We start from the raw sequence: 24,526 nt of genomic DNA on the forward strand, positions 1-24,526 counted from the left end.
AGCTGCTTTTCCTCCTGGCTGCTGGGAAGTCCTAGGAGCCTCAGAAGCCAAAACAAAACAGGGGATCATGGGAATTGATACGTGGGGGACACCAGGGCTACAGCAGACATGCATATTACACCAAACACCACATTGAATGTGAAGTAGCCTGGGAATAGGATTTGTGAATTCCCTAGTTCACCAAATTTACTTAAGTATGGATTGATGCGTTATTGCGTTCGGAGTGCATTCAGAATGCGAGCGAATGCGTCTGATAACCTTTCACGCAATAACGTGAATACGCATGATTGCGTTCAGGATAACACTGGATTATACTTCCAATTTCAGTCGTGTCATATCGTCCAATGTCTTAATTGATAGTGTCCCCTTGTGAGCAGCATCTGAAGTCTGGAATAAGGTATGGATGTGCACATTTGAAGGGTGGGGAAGTGAAGCTAAACAAAATGCATATGTCCAAGGATTCAACCATCCACAGTTTGAAAATGTTTTAAAAATATAAATTCCAAAAGACAAATTTGATTTTACCATTTTATACATGGGACACCATTTTACTTCACCGCTGTATTGAACATCCATGGATTTTGGTATCCACTGGAAGTCCTGGAACCATACCCCAGCAGATATCAAGGGCCCACTGTAGCTGAGAGACAAAGGCTGAATCTGTACTGCAAAAAATAATGCAGTTTGACACCACTTTAACTGCCATGGCTCAGTGCTATGGAATCGTGAGATTTGTAGTTTGTTGTGCCACCAGAGCTCTCTGACAAATAAGGCTAAATATGTCACAAAACTACAAATCCCAGAATTCCATATCATGGAGCCATGGCAGTTCAAGCTGTGTCAAATTGCATTAATTCTGCAGTGCAGACAGAGCCAAAGTGGCTTGCTCTCTTTGGATCAGAGCCTATGCTGGGGGCCTGATGAAGAACATATAAGGCCGAGATTGAACAGGAAGTTTCCTGTTAAGCGTTTCCTCTGTAAACATTGTCTCCTTATAACTGCATATGTATACATTTGTGTATTTTCACCTCAAATATTGTGCATGGAATTAGGAATTGCCAGCCAAATACAAAAACAACTGAGAGAAAGAAAAAAAAAAAGCACTACCATTCAGACTGATATCCAGGATTGTATGAATCTGTCCATCTCATGGTTGTCAAGTGTTTTGTTTTCCCACTAGTATTTTCATTCTATCCTGCCTTGGATTCTAAGAATTATTTATTCATGCACAGAAATGTGTGTATGCTTTCATGCACATTGTAAGTAATGTTTACATTCTTTTGGTACATATTGTAAGCGTACTCATTTGTGGAATGCATTTTCCTATTGCTAAAAGTGTGTTTCTGGCCATATTTCAACTGCAAGCCTTTTGAGTTATGCACGTTTCCCAAGTGTATGCATCAACTTGTGCACATTTTTGCTCTGAAACTCTTGGCAAGGGGCAGATTTCAGGGATAAACTGTATTCTGTTGGGCATCTCAGAGATGTGAAATGGTCATTTCTACACGTGAACCCAAAGGATTTTTACTTCTTTTTTTGCCAATCCTAGTTTTATCAGCATATGTGTGCTGAATGAGTAAGTGAATGAGGGAGAGGGAAAGAGAGCCAGAGAAAAAAGAAAGAGAAATTTGGCTTCAATGCCAGGGTTTTTTTCCAGCAAACATCAGCAGTCACATTTGCACTTTGTGCACATTCTTCAGTTCTGTTGGCCATGCTACAACAGATACTGCAAAGAGCATAGTGTATATTTGTTTTTCACTGCAGTGGCAGCTGCAGGGATTTCTATTACAGTTACTTCCCTGTATGGCCCTGCACCCTGATGTGTCTCAGAATCTGTTCCTGTTCCTTGTTTGGTCTGAGAAATTTTGCAATAAAAACAAGACATTTTATTTGTGATAGTTTAATCATGTGTTCTTTGGTAAATGTTTTTCTCCTACCCTGACAGATACTGCAGTCACACGGTTGTTAATCATTCATGATGTGCTTGCTTCATCTGTCATGGCTAAGATAAACTTTTAAGAAGGAATTAGGGAAATGATGATCAATGATGTAATGCCTCTTCAAAATACTAGGTGCACACACCTAACAGCAGCCCTTAATTACATCGGCTCTTCGTTTAGCAGTGTCTGCTGTTATATCCACTGCCTGGGGCCCTTCGTTTTTGGAACAAATGCCACATAGGGGTTATTCAGACTTCGTTTTTGTTAGGGCGACTATGAGAATAATGTCACTCACGCATTCTGCTTTTCTTGTTCACAGTTTTTTTTCCGGAACCGAATCTATGTGAATCTCTGCAAGTTCTGTCGCTCACACATGTCAGCATTGCAAATAAAGATGGAGTTCATGATACAGTTGTATTCGAAATACATTCAAGACGGGGAGAGTTTTATCCCAGTTTATCCCAGGTCTATTTGCACAACCAACAATGCAAATCTTTTAGGATTTTTTAAAAAAAAACAACCAAGATCGATTATCACGGGTTAAGTGGGGTTTTTTGGCAACCCCCCCCCCCAAACTTACTTCGGTGCATTCGAAATGCATGTGAACAACAAAGATTCAACCCACATTCTACCAGGATTATTTTCACCATCTGAATAACCCCATACAGTCATAACTTTGAGGTTCCCCCTCTTCAGGATCAAGGCAAATACTTTCGCTTTAGAAACCCTCACAGAGTAGTTTGCTCAGAAAACCACTAAATGCTTTTCTCCAGGAAGAACAGCTCCAGTCTATACATTATTTAATGCCTTCAGTCATTAAATTGGATTGTGCAGAAAGGGTTTATGGGTTGATCTTCTTTCAGTCAACAATGAGATGAGCTGACATTTGGCACCTCCTTGCCCAGAGGAAGAGCTTGGAAAAGTTTACTTTTGGGGGAGTACACCCTAAGAGAAGCCCAGACTCTGGGACTTGTAGTCCACGTAGGTAACTTCTCCAGGGTCTGTTTTTGGAGTATCTGTCAGCAGCATTCTGCCTGGCTGAAACAGAAAGAGATATAGGGTTGCTCTACCTGCTAATTTCACTTGGTCCCGCAAATGTTTTTATTTACTATAGTCACCACATAAGAAGAATTGTGTTGCTCGGATTCAATCCTATCATTAGAGCGGAGTAAGAAGTTGCCTTAGGGCACAGATGCTGGAACCTACAGAAAAAATGGAACTGTAAGTGCCATGCAACCTTCCACATCTCTTAAGTTGGCTGTTAGCCTTGAACATGATAGATGAAGTTGTCCTGCATGAAGCAAAATTGAATTTCCAGTCTGATCAGTTTTTCTATGAGGAATAGGAAGAGGTGCCATCATGTCCTTTGCCAGAGGCAGCAAAATTTTTAGACAGCATGTTGTGTGCCTTCATGCCATCTCTGACTTATGGCGCCCTGAAGGCAAACCTATCATGGGGTTTCCTTGGCAAGATTTGCTCGGAGGAGGTTTGTCATTGCCTTCCCTGAGGCTGAGAGCATGTCACTTGCCTAAGGTCACCCAGTGGGTTTCATGGCCAAGTCTCGGTTCAGTTAGTTCTCTGTATCCAAGGATTCTTTATTCACAGATTCAAGCATCCATAGCTTGAAAATATCCAAAAATGTACAGTATATAAGTTCTACAACAAACTATAATTCCCAGAATTTTATAGCATTGAGCCAGGACAGTGTCAAACCTATTATTTCTGCAATGTGGATGCAGCCTGAAACTGCTTAAAAATAGCAGCCTCAATGGTGCATTCCCCCCCCCCCAACACCGTTGGTGACTTATTAGGAACAGCTGCCTTAAGAATGAAAGTGAGTCAGGCGAGGCCAAGCCGGGAAAGGGAGAGGCATGTGAAGGCTGGGTGTGGTGGACTGTGTACTCCACAGACTTCCTGCTCATCGTTACACAGCAGTTTTTGCTTTCCCCAGTCCAAAGCCTGTGTGAGCTATGAAGAATCGCCTAGAATTAACTTCAAACTCAGGCCCAGCATGTGCCAAGCAGGCCCTTTAAATCTAAAGTTAAACAATCTTCCCCGTCTGATTTTATACAGTTAGATTTGAAATATCTACCCCCCAAAACGCATCCTCTTACCATCTGCTCTCACTGTTCCCAAAGGCAAACTGTGTTTGTATTTTAAATTGTGTCACACTAAGCAATCTTTGTTCAAACCCTAGGATTCCTTTTCTCATGATCCATTCTTTCCTTTCTCACAAGGTACAGCAGGGTAGTACCATCAAGGCATAGGACTTTATCACACGAGGGGGGGGGAATCGGAGGGTTTAAACAGCCATTATCTCACAATCAAGGATAATATTAATTACAGGATCAAACTTTTTCTCCATCAGAACTATAATACACAAATGCTTCTCCTAGATTTTTTAAGAGTGCAAAAGGAGGTTTCTATCCCATCCTAAAAGTATACAATGGAATACATGGGCGAAAATGTCTTAGGTTAAAGGATGTGAAACATTGGACCCATACAAACAGGCCAAAATAAAGCTGCTTTGGGTCACTTTGGAGGTATGCTGTTTAAATGGTACGTGGATCTTAAGAGGCCAGAAATTGTGCCAAAGCTGCACTCCAGTCCTTAGGACTGGAGCATGGCTTTGGCACGGTTTCTGGCTTCTTAGGACGCATGCATCATTTAAATAGCATACCTCCAAAGTGACCCAAAGCAGCTTTATTTTGATCTGTCTGTATGGGCCCATTGTTACTATATTATGAATTTTAGACACCTAACTGGCATAGAGCCTGGGATTATGAAATAGTCCTTATGTATTCTGAATGTTTACTTGGGAGTACCCTAAACTGCAATGAACCCAGTGACAGTTATTCCTAAGTAAAGATGTTCAGGACTGAACAGCATAAAGGATTCACAGCTGATATAACTGCCATACAACACACTTGTTGTTCAGAGTGAGATTGTTGTGCAAGATGTTTAGCAAACATGGATTTTAAGAATTCACATTCCATTCTTTGCATAAAGTTTTTGTTCAATTAGATTTTTAGTTCACACACAAACTATTCAAGCAGTCAAGAAATCCAGTTATCTGAAAATGTAACTTGGGGACAGAGAGGTGCTGTGAATTGCCACTCCTGATGGTGTGTAATAATTCATTAATAATTTGTTTTATTTATATACCGCTGTTCCAAAGATCATAGCGGTGAACAGCAAGTAAGCTAATTAGCAAGTAAGCTAATTTGCCCCCAACATTCTAGGTACTCATTTTAGCGACCTCAGAAGGATGCAAGCCTGAGTCGAGCTTGGGCCCTTTTTCTAGTCTTGAACTCGCAACCTTGTGGTTTCTAGTGAATGGCTGCAGTACAGGCATTTAACCTCCTGCTGCCATCCACATGTGCAGTTTGTATATTTATCAAGGGAGGGGGTCCCTTGTATGTGTGCATACAAGCATGTGGTCACACACAGACACACAAAAATGAACTCTCCATGCATGCTGAAACAGACAAATGGGTAGGATGAGCAGAGATGCATGGCGGATGTAATAGTATTCTGCTGCCCTTACACTTATATAACCAAAATAACTGGTCAGCCAAAAAAATAATTGATGATATCCTTCATTAGGTTTTTTTACACTGATTTCTGTAGTATGTATGTAGAGAAAAAAGGCTTTGCCGGGCCTGATTAATGGTTTCAAAGTTTTTAAATCCCCCAAGAAGATGTGTCACTTCTTGGCTATTAGATATATCTCAAAATCTATGTTAGGCAATCTATTTATTAGGTCAACCAATAAAATGTGCCATTTGCGGAGTTGCTCAGAGTTCTTCATCATGCTGGATGTTTAGCAAATGGAGGGGGGGAAGTGAAGTATGGAAGGAGGAAAAAAAAGTTGATTGATGCAGTAAGCCAAAATGTTTACTCTTCCAGGCAACAAATTCGAAGGGAATATTTATTTTCAGCTGCAAGACCTTGTCATGGTGACGATATCTTGATAGTGTCATGAAGTGTTTCATTATCTAGTTTAGATTTTACATTGTGAAACTAAACTTTAATTGTGTGACTTAAAAAACACTCATGGTTAAATAAAGACATTCTTTCACAAGACCTTTGGTTATATGCAAAAGAAATGCAACTGAAATGGAAGCTGATGCAATTCTGCATGTTTGGCTTCTGGAGCATTCTGAGTAGACCAGGTCTTTTGCATATTTATTCAAATATAAGCCTGGCTGAGGACCCTTTCACGTTTCCCTGTTGTTGTCAATGTTTTTGTTGCTAACTGCCCTCAAAACAACTTTGACAGCTTGACATGACTTTAAGTGCTGTGTCTTCATCCTCTGGAATCGTGTGATTTGCAGTTTCACAAGGTCTTTAGCCGACTCTGCCAAAGAGTGCTGGTGCCTCACAAATGCCAGAAATCTGTAGCATTGAGTCATGCCAGTTAAAATGGTGTCAAACTGCATTATTTGGACAGTGCAGATGCACCCTTAGAGGGTTTTGTTCATAAAGATGCCGTACGTCAGTGTTGAATTGAAAGCAGTTAACAGCAAAGGTTGTGGCTATGGTACATACTGGACTAAAACCATAGGCTGGAATTGTGTTGGTGTGCTATGCTAATGCTTGAACTTATTCCAGGTTCATGCACCAGTGGTGCAGGAAGGTAGAGAAAATCAACCAATTCTGAGCAGTCTGTTTCTCTCTTGCCTTGCTTTCTTCATGGTCACTGCACCCATGGCCTTTTCCCTCCTGGCTCCACAGGTTTAATGGAGCAACAGGTTGGCCTAATGTACTGCTCCTAATGTTATCAATTAAAAGGCACTGTGTAATTATTCTTTTTCTACCTTAAGAGATAATTTGTGTAAAGAAGAGAGAAGGGAGAAGTTGTAAGAAACAGGAGATCCCACCTCAATCCATGGAGACAAACAGACAAGTAAGATGTTGTTGTTGTTGTTGTTGTTGTTGGAAGCCAATGTCTGGAAAGTACCAGCATCCCACCAATATAGCCCATGTCAGAGGCAGGGAAATGGCAAATTGAATGTCTCTTTTGGAAGTATTTGTGGGTATTTAATTACCATTTTATTAATGGAAGACCTTTTTATCCTCAAAGTTGCTTCTTCTGAAAGAATGGAAGAATTGTGATTTTCTTCAGTTTCCCATTCCTTTTACGTCCTCAAGCTCCTGCTATTCTATGGAACCCTGGGATGTATAGTTTGTTGTGGCATGTGTGCTCTCTCGCAGAGAAGGATAAATGTCTCACAAACTACAAACCCCACAATTCCATTGTGTTGAGCCATGGCAGTTAAATCAGTCTCAAACTACATTAATTCTGCAGTGTAGATCCACTCTGCCACCTCCCTTTGCTTCTGGAGGGACCCTACTATGGGAGGAGAAAGAAGGCATTGTCTCCCTCCAGTGGGAATTCCCCGCCTCCAGTGGGAATCCCCCGCCTTTCAGGGTATTCCTTCAGTCTTGTTTCTAGTATTGCAGTAATTTAAAACTTTAGTTGAACCTTTAGAAGCAGATCTTAGGCATCCAAAGAAAAGGAGCAGGCAAAGTTACCAAGGAAATGTGAACACAGCCAATATAAGGTGCAAATGATTTTCAGTGTCTCACTCTCTGTGATGCAGAGATGCAGAGATGGAAATTTGGGAATTAAAGAATTCTTATTTGAGAGAGCGATGCCTTAATCCTAGCCCCTCCTGTAGTTACATCTCTGGATCCCCCTATTCACCAGTATAAATTTTTGATGGAAGAATAAGCAATAAACATCCCCCTCTTATTTCCCACTGGGAGCATCTCTTGAACAATGCTCCTTGTTCTTGTGTGCCTTCTAGTCATTTCCGACTTATGGCGACCCTAAGGTAAACTTACCACGGGATTTTCTTGGCAAGTTTCTTCAGAGGGGGTTTGCCATTGCCATCCTCTGAGACTGAGAGAGTGTGATATGCCCAGGGTCACATAGTGGGTTTCCATGGTTTATGGAATCTCATGATCCCTGCCATTTCTTCCATTGTGAAGCTGACAATTGTCTCTGGTACACTGTAGCTTCTAGTGTGCATACTGTAGAACTGGTTTTTGCATATGCTCATTTTGTTCCAGTGAAATCATTGAGATAAATAAAGATATTTAATTGGCAATGTGCTTTCTAGACTTTGAACTTGGAAATGTCCTAAGACACAGCTTCTTGAAATTGTTCCATCATCGTTTCTACCTTGAATCATAGCAACATTATCACTTTCCCTTTCACAACAGTGAACATTTCCTGGAGTAGCTAGATTCCCCACAAATCTCACCAAAAGGTTGTAGAGCTTGTCTTTGTATGTTACAATCCAAAATTCACAAAACAATGATATTTTATTGGCCAGTCTAAATGCACAAAATCCATCATGCAAACTTTCCAATCCTCACTGGCTTCTTCATCAAAGATCTTTAAAATCATACAGGAGAAGAAAAGTTCTAAAGGTAGAGCCACAGCCCTGCCTTTTGTCTCAGATTGTCTCTTACTTCTGTTGTCAGTTAAGATGATCTGAGGAATCTCAGTGGGGACTGGGGGACAAAGGGTAATAAAAGGCAAATAATAAAATTTCATCTCCATTAGCAACAGAAAAATAACTCTATACTTATGTAAATGCTGGTGATGTTTTTCTCTATTTTTATACCATCCATTTTGCCATTGAAAACAGGGTGGGGACCATATAGCTGTTGGATTGCAACTCTCAGCATAACACATCATTGTCTAGTCTGGGTAGGACTGATGGAATTTGCACTCCGGTTACATTTAGAAGACCATAAAGTCATTCTATCCTTGTTCTAAAGGCTAAGGTTTAAATCCAATGTAAACTAGAGCAGACCTTTGGAATCAACAGGAACACGTCACGTCAACACTTCACATACATTCCATTGATTCAAGGTATAAATATATAACATTCTCCTGCTCTAGGGCCATCCACAGTACAAAGTGACAGGGTGTTTAAAAAGACACATGCATTCTACACAAATTCATACAATTCTGTGCACATTGTCTTGTAGTTGTGGCTCTTGCTATTAGTTGGTCTCCAAGCAGCAGATTTAGGGCTACAACTGCAGAACAGACATTTTTGACCTTCCTTGTATGAGCAGAGAAGAAAGCAAACTGTTGTGACTCATGAGAGAACAAACAGCAGATTTGGGACTACACCTAAAGAAAATAAATGTGTCTTTAAGTTTCAATCTGGGTGAAACTTCTAAATGATTCTCCCTAAAGTAAAAACCCAAGAATGCCATAGAATATTGCCAGGGCAGTTAAAGTGGAATCATAGCACTATACCTATGTAGTGTGAAAGGACCCCCTTTGATGGTGTCTCCATTTGTCAGAGTCAACTTTATTTAATTAATTTAGATACTGCCTTTCTTCCAGCACAGGAACCAAGGTAACAACAAAATCACATTCAGTTCAAGCATCAAATGTGAAAATATGTTTGGTCTGTGCACAAGATATCCTCCAGTTACAGTGTGTAGTATACAGTTTTAAGCATACATGCTCCTAAGAAATCCAACCTGCTGTCACACTGCAGTATTAATGCAGTTTGAAAACACTTTAACTGTAATGGCTCTACCCTGTTGAATCTTGGGATCTGTTTTGGCACAAGAGCTCTCTGATAGAGAAGGATAAATATCTCACAAAACTACCTATCCTTATCATTCCACAGCACTGAGCAATGACAATTGAAGCAGTGTCAAACTGCATTAATTCTGCAGTGTAGTGCATTCTCAGTTGACTTTCAGTGAAAGTAAAGAAGAGGGGTGCTTTTGGCCTTTTAGATGTCCCCAGCTCCCTAAGTCGTTCCTCATAGGACATGGTTAGACCACCCACCCCTAAAATAAATCTACCCATTTTATTTTCATTATACCCATTCATAAACTTGCCAGCATTGTTTCCACTCCAGCCCTCTGTCTTCAAGAGACAGGTACAGCTTTTTGCAGCCTGGAACTGTAGAACCTCTTGAATTTCTTAAGTATCAGGAAGTAAACACACAGGAACTTTGAAGACTCAGAAAGTTGACAGCCCTATTGGAAATATTTCCCTTTAAATTTCTATCAGCTTGCTTTCTTTCTTTCAAGTAAACGGAAGAGGGTTTTTATAGATGAGAACATTTGCCTGCTGCTACACTGCAAAATTAATGCACTTTTACACCACTTTAACTCTCATGGCTCCATCCTATGGAATCCTGGGCTTTGTCTTTGCTGTGGCACCAAAGCTCTCTGACATTATTGTGAGATATTTAGTAGCTCTCTGGCTAAGTATGTCACAGTAATACAAATCCCTGAATTCTAGTAACATTGAGCTATGGAAGCTAAAGTGGTGTCAGACCGCATTAATTCTGCAGCACAGATGCAGTTCGGTGTCAGATGAAGCCAAGAAGTTTCTAAAAGCTACTTCTATAAAATAATAATAATAAACTATTAAAACACTCATGGAGGACTCAGGTGGAGGAGGATTGCTTCACCCCACCCACCATGATGATGATGGCTTTAGAATCAACATTAATTAACAGCCACTCTAATCTAATATCCAACATCTCTGCTTCCTTCTGTTTTGATTGTTTAACTAATGGTTTTAATGATTTACTTATATTTTATCACTGTTGCATTTAGATATTTTGTTATACACTTGTCCCTCCATATTCTCTAGGGTTAGGGGCACAAGACCGTGACTACAGAAAAAACACAAATAACCCAAACACCTGAGAGGACACCTCTCTGGGAACCTCCAGATCCTCCATTGCAACTCTGTGGCCAACGTCCAACAGACACTGACCATAGGACTGCGCTGGAGCAACTTCAGATACCTCTAGAAATAATCTCTAGGTCTTTCAGGGCAACTTTTAAAGTTGACCATAGAGTTGCACTGGAGGAGGACCTAGATATGCCTAGAGAGAACATAGTAATCAAATCTGTGAATAACCAAATCCGCAAATATCAAGGTGCAAATACGGAGGGATGAATGTATATGTAAAGAGGGGAGGGGAAGAAGGAATTATTTATATTGTATTGTATTAAGAGTTGTATTGTACTTTATGTGTGTGTTGGGTCTTTTATTATTGTATTACTGTTATTTTCTTGTATTTTTAATGGGTTTTGCTTTTGTCATTTTGTTAAACCGCCTTGATCTTTTGCAAAAGTGGTATATATATACATATGTGTGTGTGTGTGGTATTATTATTATTAAATATCAATAATAATAATATGCTCCCTCTGAGTGGTTTTTTTTTTAAATCTTATTTTGGTTTGCAATGCCCTCCATTTCTTCTTGGGCTATCCTCCACTTTAGGATAGGTATCCTCCATTTCATAACGCCTCCTCCTCCTCCTTTTGTGGGGAGGAGGAGGAGGAAGAGGGCCTCTCTTACAGAGGGAGAGCTACAGAAAGGCAACCCCAATTCCAATTTCTGGGTCAGTTTGGAACAAGGAGGGGCTCCCTTCCTTGTGTTGTTGGTGGTGGTGCTTGTGCTAACTACTAGTGTAACTGCTCCAGTGTGGATGGAATATTCCCCTCAGTAACAAACAGTGAGCCAGGCTGGCGCATGCGCACTCGGACCGCCTCCGGCCTCCCCCCTCCCACCGCTCCTTGCGCCTGCGCAGAACCTTCCTCTCGCTGGGAGGCGTCCCTGGTACATAATAAGAGAAGATGGAGGAAGGCGGAGCTAATCAGGAGAGCAGCACTAGCCCTCCTCCTCCTCAAGCAGAAGCATCAGCAGAGGCGGCCATCGCGGAGCCCAAGCCAGAGCCAGCTCCAGAGCCTCCAGGAGAGCCTCCAGCAGAGCCTCAGCCAGAGCCTCCAGCAGAGCCTCAGCCAGAGCCTCCAGCAGAGCCTCAACCGGGACCCAGCGAAGAAAGCCAGCCGCCGGAGCAGCCTGCAAAGATGGTGAAGACCGTGACCAGCCTGGTAAGCTCTTCTCTATGGAAGGAGGACCCCTGTTGGGGGAGCAGACCCCCAGCAAGCCTTCCCTCCTCCTCCTGCTACACAAAGAGGGCGTCCTCCATTTCCCGGACGCGTCCTCCTTTATTTTTCCTCCATTTGGAGGACGGCTGAGAAGCATGGGTTTGTGTTGATATGGAGTGGTTTGTATAGCTTTTTGTATAGCAAATTTAACAACATTAATAAAACAACCCAATAACAATATATATTGTTTATATATTTCAAGGTTCTGTCCAGGAGGGATTTGGGGGGGGGGGAAGCAGTCCATTTGGTCCTGTCCTCCATTTCAGCCTTCTGTCCGGGAAGAATTGCAAAACGTCCTCCATTTTGAGCATGACTAAGAAGCACACATTTGCAGTTCTGTGAATGTTTTAACAGTTTTTATTTGGCCACGTCTTACATTTCCAGCTTCTTGCCCTGGAAGAATTGCAAAATGTTCTCCGTGCTGAGCATGGCTGCGCATGGCTGAGAAGCATGGATTTAGATTTATCTTAGTGGTGTACGGCTTTTATTTGGTAAAGTCCTCTCTTTCTCTTGACTGTCCTCCCTTTTGCGGTGCCTTGCCCTCCTTTGCAGCTATAGGACCTCTGGTCACCATGCGCACTCTCTCAGCCTCAGTGGAAAGCAGTGGCACAACTCCTCTCAGAGGAGAGGTCCTCCATTTCCACCTTTGGTCCAGAAGGAATTCCAAAACCTGTCGCCTTCTGGGCACGACTGAGAAGCATGGGTATTTTTAGCTCTTTTGGTTGGTCGTGTCCTGCCTTTTCCTTCTATGTCCTACATTCTGCTGCGCCTGGTCCTCCTTTGCAGTTATAACATCTGGTCACCCCTTGCAAACCTGCCTTGGGGACTCTCTCTTGGGTTGCATCAGCATGAGCTGTGGGGCAGGCTTCCTTCCTTCCTGCTTTGTGCCTCACGCTCCTCCTCCACCAGTTCTGCTTTTCCTCTAATGGGGAAACAGTGGCATTTTCCAGCAGTTTCACCTTTATATATATAGAGAGAGAGAGAACGAGAACTGCTGGGAAATCCCACTGTTTCCACATGAAAACCGTGGCAGTTCCACCGTTTCTGCTCTTTCCACCGGAAGCAGTGCCAGTTCCCAGCAGTTTCACACACACAAGACACACACGCATAGATAGTTAAAAGGCAAAACTGCAGGGAAATGCCACTGATTCCCCATGGATACACTGTTTCCACCAGAAGCAGTGCCAGTTCCCAGCAGTTTTTCATATGTGTGTGTGTGTGTGTATGTGTATATGTGGCAAAACTGCTGGGAAATGCTACTGATTCCTCATGGATACCGTGCCAGTTCCCAGCAGTTTCTCTCTCGCACACATACGCATATATATTTAAAAGGGGAAACTGCATGGAAATGCCACAGTTTCCACTGAAAGCAGTGCCAGTTCCCAGCAATTTTTCGTGTGTGTGTGTGTGTGTGTGTGTGTGTGTATATATATATATATGGCAAAACTACAGGGAAATGCCACTGGTTTGTCATGAATACAGTGGCAGTTCAGTGCCAGTTCCCAGCAGTTTTGTGTGTGTGTGTGGCAGAACTGCTGGGAAATGCCACTGATTCCTCATGGATACAGTGGCAGTTGCACTGTTTCTACTGGAAGCCATGCCAAGTGCCAGAGGTTTCTTCATTCTCTCTCTCTATACTAGGGTTGCCATAAGTGAGGACCTCCAAACCGGGACAAATGTAGGACAAATGCAGGACAACATTTTCAAATGTAGGACACATTTTTAAAAATGGAGGACACACAAAAAATTCAGGCTTTTTTTGAAATGTTAATATAAATGCATGTTTCTTAGGCATGATCAAAATGGAGGACATTTTGACATTATTCCTAGACAGATCACGGAAATGTACTTCCCTTTCTGGCCACCCCCCTCTCTCCATTCCAAACAGCACATTTGAGCATTGAACATGGCTTTATTTTAACATTGCCTCTTGCCTATTTCAGAGGCTTATTCCACAACCAAACCCTTTGGTCAAGGGACTTTGGTTTTTCTTCATTTTGGCTTGTTTTGTCTGTATTCCACCCCACTAAATAAAGGAGACATGAAATGGAGTTAATGGGTACAAGTTGTTAAACAAAAAAGTCTTGTGAGACTCTGTAGGCAAGAAGTGCACCATCTTAAGAACTGCATTAAGCACACTTAGGCTGCTGCCACACTGTTTTCACTCTCATCACTCCATCCTATGGAATCCTGGGATTTGTAGTTTGTTGTGGTGCCAAGGCTGGGCTTTGAATTCTCAAGCATAAGAGAGGCAAAAGGCTTGGGCTGCATCTACACTGGAGAAATAATCTGGTTTGAGACCACCTTAACTGTCTTGGATGAATGCTATGGAATTCTGGGAATGGTGGTTTGTTCCAGCACCACAGCAGAATGGCAGTTAAACCCCTGGAAAGCTCTCTGACCAAGGTGACCAATGCCCTCACCCCAAAATGTAGGTCACCCAAGCAAAAAAATGTAGGACATGGCCAAAAATAAAAGCTAAAAACACCCATGTAATTTTAAATCCATGCTTCTTAGCCATGATCCAAATGGAGGACATTTTGAAATGTGACAGAAGAGGACGTGTCCTGGAAAAGGAGGAGGATGCCTGGTCACCTTGTCTCTGGTCCAAAATGCACTGCAGAAATAAAACAATGCTGGACTGAAATGCCCAGAGTTCCTCACCAAAGCTGCATCCACACTGAGGAAAGAATCCAGTTTGAGAGTGACTTAACTGTCCTGGGTTAGTGCTGGGGAATGCTGGGAATTGTAGTACATTGTGGCCCCAGAGCTATCTCTGACAGGGAGTCCCATAACCCTCCAAACGTAGTTGAACTGCAGTGCCCAGAATGCCTCACCAGTTGCATCCACACTGAGGAAATGGTCCAGTTTGAGACTGCTCAGTGCTGGGGAATCCTGGGAATTGTAGTCTATTGTGGCCTCAGAGCCATCACTGACAGAGAAGTCTCAATGTCTCCCAAACACTAGCATTCCCAGGATTCCCTAGCACTGAGTTAAAGCAGTCTCAAAGTGGGTTATTATTCCTGCAGTGTGTGAGAGAGATATAAAAGCTAGGGACTGGATTCATTTGGAGGATCTGTGTGTCCAAAACACACTGCTTGGACTGCCAGGGCTCAGTGCTATGGAATCCTGGGAATTGTAGTTTATTGTGGCACCAGAGCTCTCTGACAGAGAAGGCCAAATGCCTCACAGACCCCAGAATTCCAGAGCATTGAGCTTTGGCAGTTAAAGGGGTCTCAAAGTGCAGGGGGGGGGAGAGAAAAGCCAGGGAGAGTGAATGAGAAGCTCACCTCGGCTGGAGGAGGAGGAGGAGGAGGGAGGGAGCCAAGGGAGGTGGCCAGGACCATCAGCCTCCTCTCTTCCACTGAAGACTGCTGGCAAGAGGCTCTGCCCCGCCTCCTCTGTGGACCATTCAGCTTCCTTTTGTCAAGAAACTACAATTCCCAGAATCCCACAGCACTGAGCCATGGATGTTTAAGGGGGGGTCATACTATTTCTTCAGCCTTTTGCTACCCTAAAGCCCTTCCTATTTACAAGCAAGGCAAAAATCTCTTCCTTCCAAGCCATTGAAAACCAACCCAAGGGGAGGAGGGCTGACTGCTTCTTTCCCATTGGTCAGCTTCGGGAGAAATTTGCATATTACAAGGAAAGGCGTTTAGGGCCTCAAAAACGACCCTGTGATAAAGAATTACAACAATCCTGACCTGGTAGACATTTAAAAGAAGAGGCATTTAGGCTCCCAGTGAAACAGGAACTATTGATGGCCTTTTTTTTCTTTGCTCACTGTAACCTGGAAGGTCAGGCCTTTTGCAAGACATATATACCAAGTGGGCTGGCAATAGCTCTGAGTGGCAGATGTTTTGAAGCCCTGCTCTCTAGGCTAAGCCAGGCAGGGAGGCGGGGAGGGTGGCACACAGCCATGGGGAGGGGTGGGGCTGCCTCCAGGGCCTTGCTGGGGGGGAGGTCCCGGGGGAGGGGCTAAACTGGGGTGGGACCATGTGGCCCCGCCCCAAATTGGGAAAGTCCCGCCCCCAGGCAGGATATGGCAAGCCTACTCTATACACACACACACACAGAGTTGGCTGTCCTTTTTTTGCAGGGGATCCATTACAGACCCCTCATGAAAACGGAATTGGCCTGAATATAGGCGTGTGGGCATGTGCCCCATCATTTCCCCCTCTATTCTTCCTTTGCACATAAGCGAGGGACACAAGTTTCAAAACCATGGAGAACGGAGGGAGGACTGTATATATTAAAGGTGAAACTGGTAGTAAATGCCATTGTTACCACATGGAAACAGTGGCAGTTCCCAACAATTTTGCCTGTCTGTCTACCTGTTTGAAGGTGAAACTACTTTGAACTGTCACTGTTTACACACACGTGCACACATACATAGATGTAGTCAGCCCTCCACATCCACAGATTATTTTATTCACAAAGTCAAACATCCAGGACTGGAAAATATTTTAAAAATCTATAAATTGCAAAAAGCAAACCTTGATTTTGCCATTTCATAAAAGGGACACCATTTTACTGTGCCATTGTATTTAATAGGACTTGTACATTCACGGGTTTTGGTATCCATGGGGGATCCTGGAACCAAACCCCACCAGATACCAAGGGCCCACTTGTGTATATACCGTGTTTCCCCGAAAATAGGGCACTTTCCACTCCCTTCCCGCCCCCTTCTGTTCTGCACCGGGCCTATCACTATGTCTTATTTTCAAGGTATGGCTTATGTTGTGCAAATGCTTAGAAATCCTGCTACAGCTTATTTTATGGGTATGTCTTATTTTCAGGGAAACGGTATATACACGTACAGCTACATGTACATATAGACACATACTTGGTTGGACTCTTGTTTGTATTCACTTGATTGCGGGCTTGTTGACATGGCTGGTTCCCAGAAGTGGCTCACCCTCCTTTGGCATTTCTGGTTAGTTTCTGATTAACTACTCAAATAAAACAAGCTCTTCTTGTTTTTAAGACTCCATGTACAATCCCCCCTCCCACCCCCGCCATGTGTGAGACAGAGAGCAAAATCATGTACTGGTTGACAAGGAAGTTAGACCCACACGCTTCAGGCTGGTTTTTCTAAACCACAAAAGAGTCAATCAATTTGTTTTAAAGGTGCTGTGTGATAGCACCTTGTCCCTCCCTATTTTTTTATGCTGAAACAGCCAAACATAGCTATTTGAACAATTATGGGGAATTTACTGCAAGGGAGGTATGCATGGTATAGTGCCTTAGAGGGGATTCCTAGGTCTACTCAGATGTAAATTGGCACTTGATGTTGTTGTTTGCCTTCGACGTACGGCAAGGTTTTCTTGGCAAGTTTTTTTAGAGGGGGCTTGCCATTGCCATCCTCTGAGGCTGAGAGAGTGTGACTTGCCCAGGGTCATCAATCTAGGGTTCAAACTCTGTCATAGTCCTACCCTCAAACCACTACACCATGCTGGCTCTTACAGGTAAATGGGTATTTGATGTTGGACTTAAAATGCTCAGATCTGTGGTCTGGCCTGTCCATGTTTCAGAGCCAACTTTGCCCCAAAGGCAACCAACTTCTGACCTGTGGTATATATCTTCTGAAATCCTTCTTGTTCTTAAGGTCCCCTGTCTTCTTTGCAGCAGACTTTAATGGCTGCGCAAATGGGTGCAGTGCCCGCCAAATGGAGCAGCGTGAGCGATCTTCGCTCTGTTGCTCTCGACTCTCCATTGGGGGAAAAAAGGAGGAGGGAAATGGCTGGAGAACAGGAGGGGACGCCTTTGCAGCCAAGAAAATAAAATGATTACTGCAATAACCTGGCACAGAGACTCTTTCGCAAGCTTCTAAGTCTTTTGTAAAGACATTACCAGCTGTCTGTTTAACCTGTCTTCCTCACTTCCACTACCTGCAGGGACACCTTTGTTTAAATGTGGCTTTTTATCCTGAAATAGCTTACTCTTCTTAGTGTGCTGATTAATTTCTCTATTAAAACTAGGCTCCTTTTGTTGCTGTTGTCCACCATGTAAGTCCTTGTTATTTAATTTTAGGGCTAAATTCAGTATTTCGTGTACAATGGTAATATGCTCCTCAGTTGGTTTTTAATTTTGCAAGAGCTCAATGTCAGTCTGAAACCATCTAGGAAGAAGGTTTTCAGGGCTCTTATTATTCTGAGCAATAAACCATTGTATCTGCTCTGTCTTAATTCTCCCTGGCTTTAGAAGCTGGAGCAGACCTGAAGAGCAAAAGCTACTCATGGGAGCTATCTCACATACAAACGTTTCTGTGAAACCATGTGAACAGAGGATGGTTGCTGTTGTTGTGTGCCTTCAAGTTGTTTCCGACTTCTGGTGACCCTATCATGGGGTTTTCTTGGCAAGATTTGTTCTGAGACGGTTTGCCATTGCCTTGCCCTGGGGCTGAGAGCATGTGAATTTCCATGGCCAAGCAGGGATTCGAATCCTGGTCTCCAGAGCACAATACTCAAACCATTATGCCACACTGGCTTGAAGAGAGGAATAGTTCCCTGTTACTGATAACTGAACTTCAACTAGTTGCTGATTAGTATAGGAGAATACAGGTATCTGCCTCTGTGTGTATGCATTTCAGTGGAAATCAGAGCTACCTTCACTGCCCTGCTTATGGAAAGATGATACGTAAATTAAATAGATACATCAAATGTGAAACAAGTGGCTTCTAGCAGCATGTGACTCAAGGAGTCGGAAACTCTCCTTCCCAAGGATGCATGCCTTGTGTGCTTTTTCTTATTGCTCCCAAATCCAGTTCTAGAGCCTTTTTGAAATTGCACACTATGATTCCCTCTTTAACTGCCATAGTTGCATCCTGTGCAATCTTGGAACTTATAGTTTAGGAAGGCACTAAAGTTCCCTGGCTGAGAATTGTGAATTCCTCTCTCTAAACTGCAAATCCTAGGACTCCACAGGATGTTGTCATGGCAATTAAAGTGAAATGATAGCACTATAAGTGTGCAGTGTGAAAGGGGCACTGCTGTAGAGAAGCTTTTTTTAAAAGTGGTTATCCATTACATTTAGAAAATCTGTAAATATAACTGAAAAGAGTCCTAGGCTGCATCTGCACTGCAGAATTAATGCAGTTTGACACTGCTTTAACTACCATGGCTCAATATGATGGAATTCTGGGATGAGTTATTTTGCTTTCTCTTGTCAGAGCTCTAGTGCTGCAACAATTTAGGAATCCCAGGATTCCATGGGATGGAGTTAAATCGGTGTCAAACCGCTTTAATTCTGCAATGTGGCAGCAGCTTCAGTTCAGATACAGTATAGAAAGAAACTACACAATCTCTCTCCTTTCTCTCTCCTCTTCCCTTCGTATCTATTCTTGTGTGTATTTCTTTTTTATAATACTCTTTTTACTACTCTGAAGCTCAGGAGACCAGCCGCGCTTTGCTTTCCCTGAAATCTTGACACACCCTACGCAGGAAAGCAAATGACCTGCTTTCACTTTTCCCAGCCCCCACTCGATCTTTCCAGTCACCGCTGCAAGGCCTCAGCTTGAGTCATAATTGAGTAAAACTTTGTTCCTTCATCTGCAGATGTTGCAGCATCAATAGTTGACTGGTGCAGCAATGCTGAAAAGTCCTGCTTATATTTAAAAGGGCTTAGGTTGTTAGGGGAGGTCAGAGGATGACAAAAATGCTACTTTGACCTAGGCCAGGGGTGGCTGATTGTGTCTGTCCAAGCGCTGTTGGATTGCAGTGCCTATAATCCCATACCTGTGGCAGTGCTGGCTAAGGCTGATGGGAGTTGTGCATGTAGATATATTTAGTCTGTGTATGATGCTATAAAGATAAAATTTTAATTTTGCTGGTTATTTGTGTCACAACTATTGTTATTGCATTCAGTGATATAATGGAATTAATATGAAAAACATTACTATAGATTCTGTATGGTATGGTATGGAAAGCAGTCAATAGGGAGGTGACACCATGAGTTATCACATTGGGTGATGCCAACCCTAGTGATGCCACTGCATTTTGGATGACTTTTAAAAAAGCAATCCTTATGCCAATGCTGTAAAATATGTCGGCATTTTATCTCTATCTGTTGAAAGTGGGGCTTGATCACAATGCTGATTAGCAAGCTGAAGAATCCAGACCCCAAACTGGATTTTCTTCCTTGTAAAAGCATCCCTGATAACTGCTTCTCCATTTCTTCCTTGAGAAAAGGAGGTAGGTCTGCAGCTGGGCAATCCAGTCTGTTGATAACTTGATAAGTATTCTAATCTTTAGCTGAAATCTCTTGTGTAGTCTTTAGAATATTACTGGTGATCTGTTTCCCCAGTGAGATGGAATTACAGCGCGCCTGTGTCATACGCGGGCACGCCTTACGCGGCTTGAGCATACGCGCTCAAGCCATGGGGCAGAAGGGGCGGCGCGTCCCATTCAATTGAATGGGCGTGTGCGCCCATTCCGCCGCGCCGCTGTGCACGAGCCCCATTGTTTACAATGGGGCTTGAGCATAGGTGGAATTCGCCTTACGCGGAGGGATCTGGAATGGATCCCCGCGTAAGGCGAGGGCCCACTGTACTTTCTTTTCCTGGCATTCTATATAGCCCAAACCTTTGCTGTATGAACAAAGGGTAACACATGACCTTTTCGAAATTGTTGAAATGCATTTCCCATCATCCCTTACCATTGGCTAACCTGGATAGGGCTAATAGAAGTTGCAGTCCCACAACATCTGAAAGACTTCAAGTTACCCACACGGTGCTTTTTCTACAGGCTTAAAAATCCTTGGAGCTGCAGTTTGAAATACATTAAGTGTGGTGTAGTGCTTTGAGCATTGGATTAGGTCTCTGGAAACCAGTGTTCAAATCCTAGCTCGGGCATGTAAATCCACTGGGCGACCTTGAGCAAATCATATTCTCTCAGCCCCAGAGGAAGGCAATGGCAAACCCCCTTTGTAGAAACTTGCCAAGAAAACTCCATGATACGTTCGCCTTAGGGTCACCATTAGACGGGAATGAGTTGAAGGCACACAATAACAACAAACTGAACGCAAGGGATTTATGCATAAATTGTGCTGAGGCAGAGCACAGTGATGGTTTATCATCTGGAAACTACCTTATAGCTTGCTGATATGTTGTCTTTTTGATTCTGTAATCAAATTTACTAATCAAATTTACCTAATGGCTAGTAAACCATTGCTGACTTTCTGTGCTCTTGCAGTAACCTGAAATGACACCATTCCTCCCTATTTATATCACCTGTGAACCTAATTGTACTGTCGTCTCCATCTGAGTTCTTCAGTAGTCTGCTCTCTGCTTTTTGAAAGGGTGAATAGCATTAACCTAAGGGTACTTTGGTTAATTTATGGTGAGCACACACACACACACACACACCTTGTAGGGCTAGCTGTTATTCTGAGCTCTGTAAATGGCAGCTTAGATGTTTCTGCCTACTAACAACATCAGTGAAAATGGTGCAGCTTTTTACCCCCTGACCATTTCATAATTAGAATGGCCTGCAAATTGCTGGTAGAGTTCTACTAATTAGAGTTCTAAAGAAACTTTCTTTTAAGAAAGAGGTAATTTATATTGAGCTGCTTCACAATATATCTGTCTTAACTGAAAATCTCTCCCCAACAGTAAAACTACAGGTAGTCAGAGGGTGTTTCCACACTGCAAAGTTAAACCATAATTTTGTCCTGCAGAAGTTTGATGAGGCACCAGAGTGCTTTGTCAGACCACTCCAAATACCCCCACTATCCCAGAATCCTGTAGGATAGAGTTGTGACAATTAAAGTGGTGTGAAACAGCTTTAGTTCTGCAGTGTGGCTATACCCAGAGATGTCTGGTTTCTGCATTTGTGGTGGTTTTGAGAAGAAAGCCCACCCTTTCTCAGAGCCAGTGTGACTTAATATATTAATCGGCATGCTTGTCTGAGAGTCTGTACAAATACCATAGCGGACTGCATGAACAGCCCAGAAGATTACCTAATTGAGCATTGGCTCCAGGTGTGTAGCAGTGAAGAGTGTGTGCCTTAAGAGTCTACACAGAATTTCAGGGAACTACCACCATGAAGGTTTTCTGTATTATCCTGAGTATGAGGTAACCTGTTTTCAAGCACTGGGATGTGGAACCTTTTGGCCAGCCAGGTACTTTGGACTACATCTTCCATAGTTTCACTTGCTATGCTGGTGAGGCTGATAGGTGCTATTGTTCAAAACCACTAGAGTGACGGTTCCCAACCTGTGGTCCATGGAGCCCTTATGGCTCTGGGAGTCTAAAAGTTGGGAAACCCTGCACTAGAGGATCCACCTATATGGGATACCTGAAAAGTTTTTTTAGATGTCTCTCTGTGGGTATATAGTGTCTCTATCAACCTGGACACCTGCTCATTGATAGACTTGCTGTGTGGCTCTAGGGAACTAATCTTGGTTATACACTCATCTATAAAGAGAGGAAAATGCTCATTTCTGCCTTTTCAGAACATCCCTGGAGTCCATAAATCATTTTGAATGTATTCTCTTATTTGGCTGCAGTGCAGTGCTGTATGCTGCCAGTTGTACTAATGGTTAAAGACCTTGAATTTCAAGTTTTCAGAACTGAAGAACTCTAAATTGACCGTCTTGAGTTCTTAATGTAGGGTTCTGGTAGTGATCTGGTAGATATTCTGTTTTTCCAGCTGCTATAATATTGAAGCTTCAGACAATCCTGAACTGCTAATTAGACCTTTACACTAAAAAGCCTGTTAGGTTTTTAATTAAAACTGAAAAAAAATTCAATGAATGATCCTTGGCCTCTTCTAAATATGCCAAAGAATTCATGTCCTTCCAGACTGCACCATCTGCTGCCACCCCATTGCAGGGAAGTGTCAGGGTTGTTGTTTTTTCATTTATCTCTGGAATAGTAATGCACCCAAAACACCTAGAAATGTTACTGGCCATTTTGCTGCATATGAGGGCCTTTGAGGACACCTCAACTCCTTTAGACTTAGATCAAGCCATTTTTTTTGTAGAGAAAGAAGCCAAGTCTAGGCCTGGAACAGGTGAAGAGGATGCAGAAATACACCCAAATACAGTGAAATGGCCAACTTTGGGAAGCATCACAGACCATATTGGGATGATAATCTAGATTTTTTTGGTATTAAGTACAAAACCAGGGTGTTAATCCAAAAGGGCGTATGTGTTAAAACAAGGATCTTGCTGGGGGCTGACACAGAGCCCTCAACCCCTTGCAGTTGCCTAGCCCTATATATAAGAACTTTGGTGCCTGCCTGGGGCTGTGATGAGATTTTGCAGGAGATAGTGTATCAGTAGAGAGAAAATGCCATATCTTTTCGAATACTATATAATATCTTTGAATAAGAGTGTTTTGGATAATCTTGGGCTTTTTTTGAGTCCATACTACATTAGGATATCTTAGAAATAGTTACAAAATTCTTATGCAGATAGTTAGCACAACATATGTTAGTGTTGCCTTTCTGCCTTCTGAACAAAATTCTGGGAGAGAGAGAGAGAGAGTGTGTGTGTGTGCTTTCTGGAATGGGTATTCTTGAAACTTCATAATAAAGCCGCTTACTAAGATGTGGATACATAATGTTCGGCCAGCAACAAAATGCCGCATGCCAGTGTGTCCTGCAGCAAACATTTCATAATGCTTAATGCAGAGTTGGCTGGGAAGTGATTGGGTTTTTTTTAAAAACCCAAAACTAATGCAATCTGAGTATTGAAATGCAAAAGGAATATTTCTCTTCAGATTGGCTTATTTCCACTGTTAAGCTGTTTCTTAGTTGCCTTTACAATATGTTTGACTGCAATTGGAGTTGTGGAATTTCTTGCACCTAAGTACAAAGCAAAGTTGCATCGGTAGGTGCAAGCTTTGCCTTAGTTCTGCCACAATTGGAGGATTTGTAGATAATGATAAACGGTGCTTTAGGGCAGGGATGGGCAATTGTTGGAGGTTAGAGAGTTGCATCTGGGCCACTCATCCCCTCCAAACAAAAATGAATAAAGCATTTTTTCAGCAAAATGCTTCCAAACTAGTGGGTTTGGAGCTAAATTCATCTTGTTTTAGTCCCCAAAAGGTTTTTTTCCCCACAGAAAGAAATGGCAAGGTCAATTTCCAGGTCATTTTTTGTTAGGGGAAAAAAAACCTTTCCTGGGCCTAAAATGGTGTTTGGGAGCATGGAGGGGAAGTACTTTTTGAAAATCGGGTGCTTAAGAGCTTCAGGGGTAGTATACACTAACACTTTCCCCATCCCTGGATTTAACACACTCTGCACAAACAGAAAGGAGCCTGGGTTGTTGCCTGGAAAAGGATAAACCAGTATTCCTCCAGCATGGCCCAGAGAAGGATGAACAAACCAGTATTCAATTTCACTTTGCTGGATTCCTAGCTTCCTAGTTGCAGGAGCCATATTTCAGACAGTTTTAAGTAAATTCTAGTTATCTACTAAGCAAGCCAGCTACAAACTTTAGGTTGTCTGGTTTGCCAGATCAACCAGACAGACCACTATTCTTGGCTAACAGGTAACAACAAACCAGGAACTGGCTCAAATGAAACTTATCACTTGAATGTACTGTACCTCTTGATTGTGCAAAAGGAGGAGGGGAGGGATAGGGCTATTATTATTATTATTATTATTATTATTATTATTATT

At 42.6% G+C, this 24,526-nt stretch overlaps 1 protein-coding gene across 1 annotated transcript in view; it reads left to right on the top strand.

Annotated features, from left to right (window-relative positions):
* Positions 1–11,570: 11,570 nt before the first annotated feature.
* LOC121921622 (thioredoxin-like) overlaps positions 11,571–24,526 on the top strand; it is a 31,467-nt gene continuing 18,511 nt past the window's right edge. The window contains exon 1 of the mRNA XM_042449950.1: positions 11,571–11,843. Within this exon, the coding sequence (XP_042305884.1) occupies positions 11,586–11,843 (258 nt within the window). The 5' untranslated portion in view covers positions 11,571–11,585. The remainder of the gene's footprint in view (positions 11,844–24,526) is intronic.

The sequence above is a fragment of the Sceloporus undulatus genome, chromosome 2, assembly GCF_019175285.1.
Source record: "Sceloporus undulatus isolate JIND9_A2432 ecotype Alabama chromosome 2, SceUnd_v1.1, whole genome shotgun sequence".
Classification (NCBI taxonomy): domain Eukaryota; kingdom Metazoa; phylum Chordata; class Lepidosauria; order Squamata; family Phrynosomatidae; genus Sceloporus; species Sceloporus undulatus.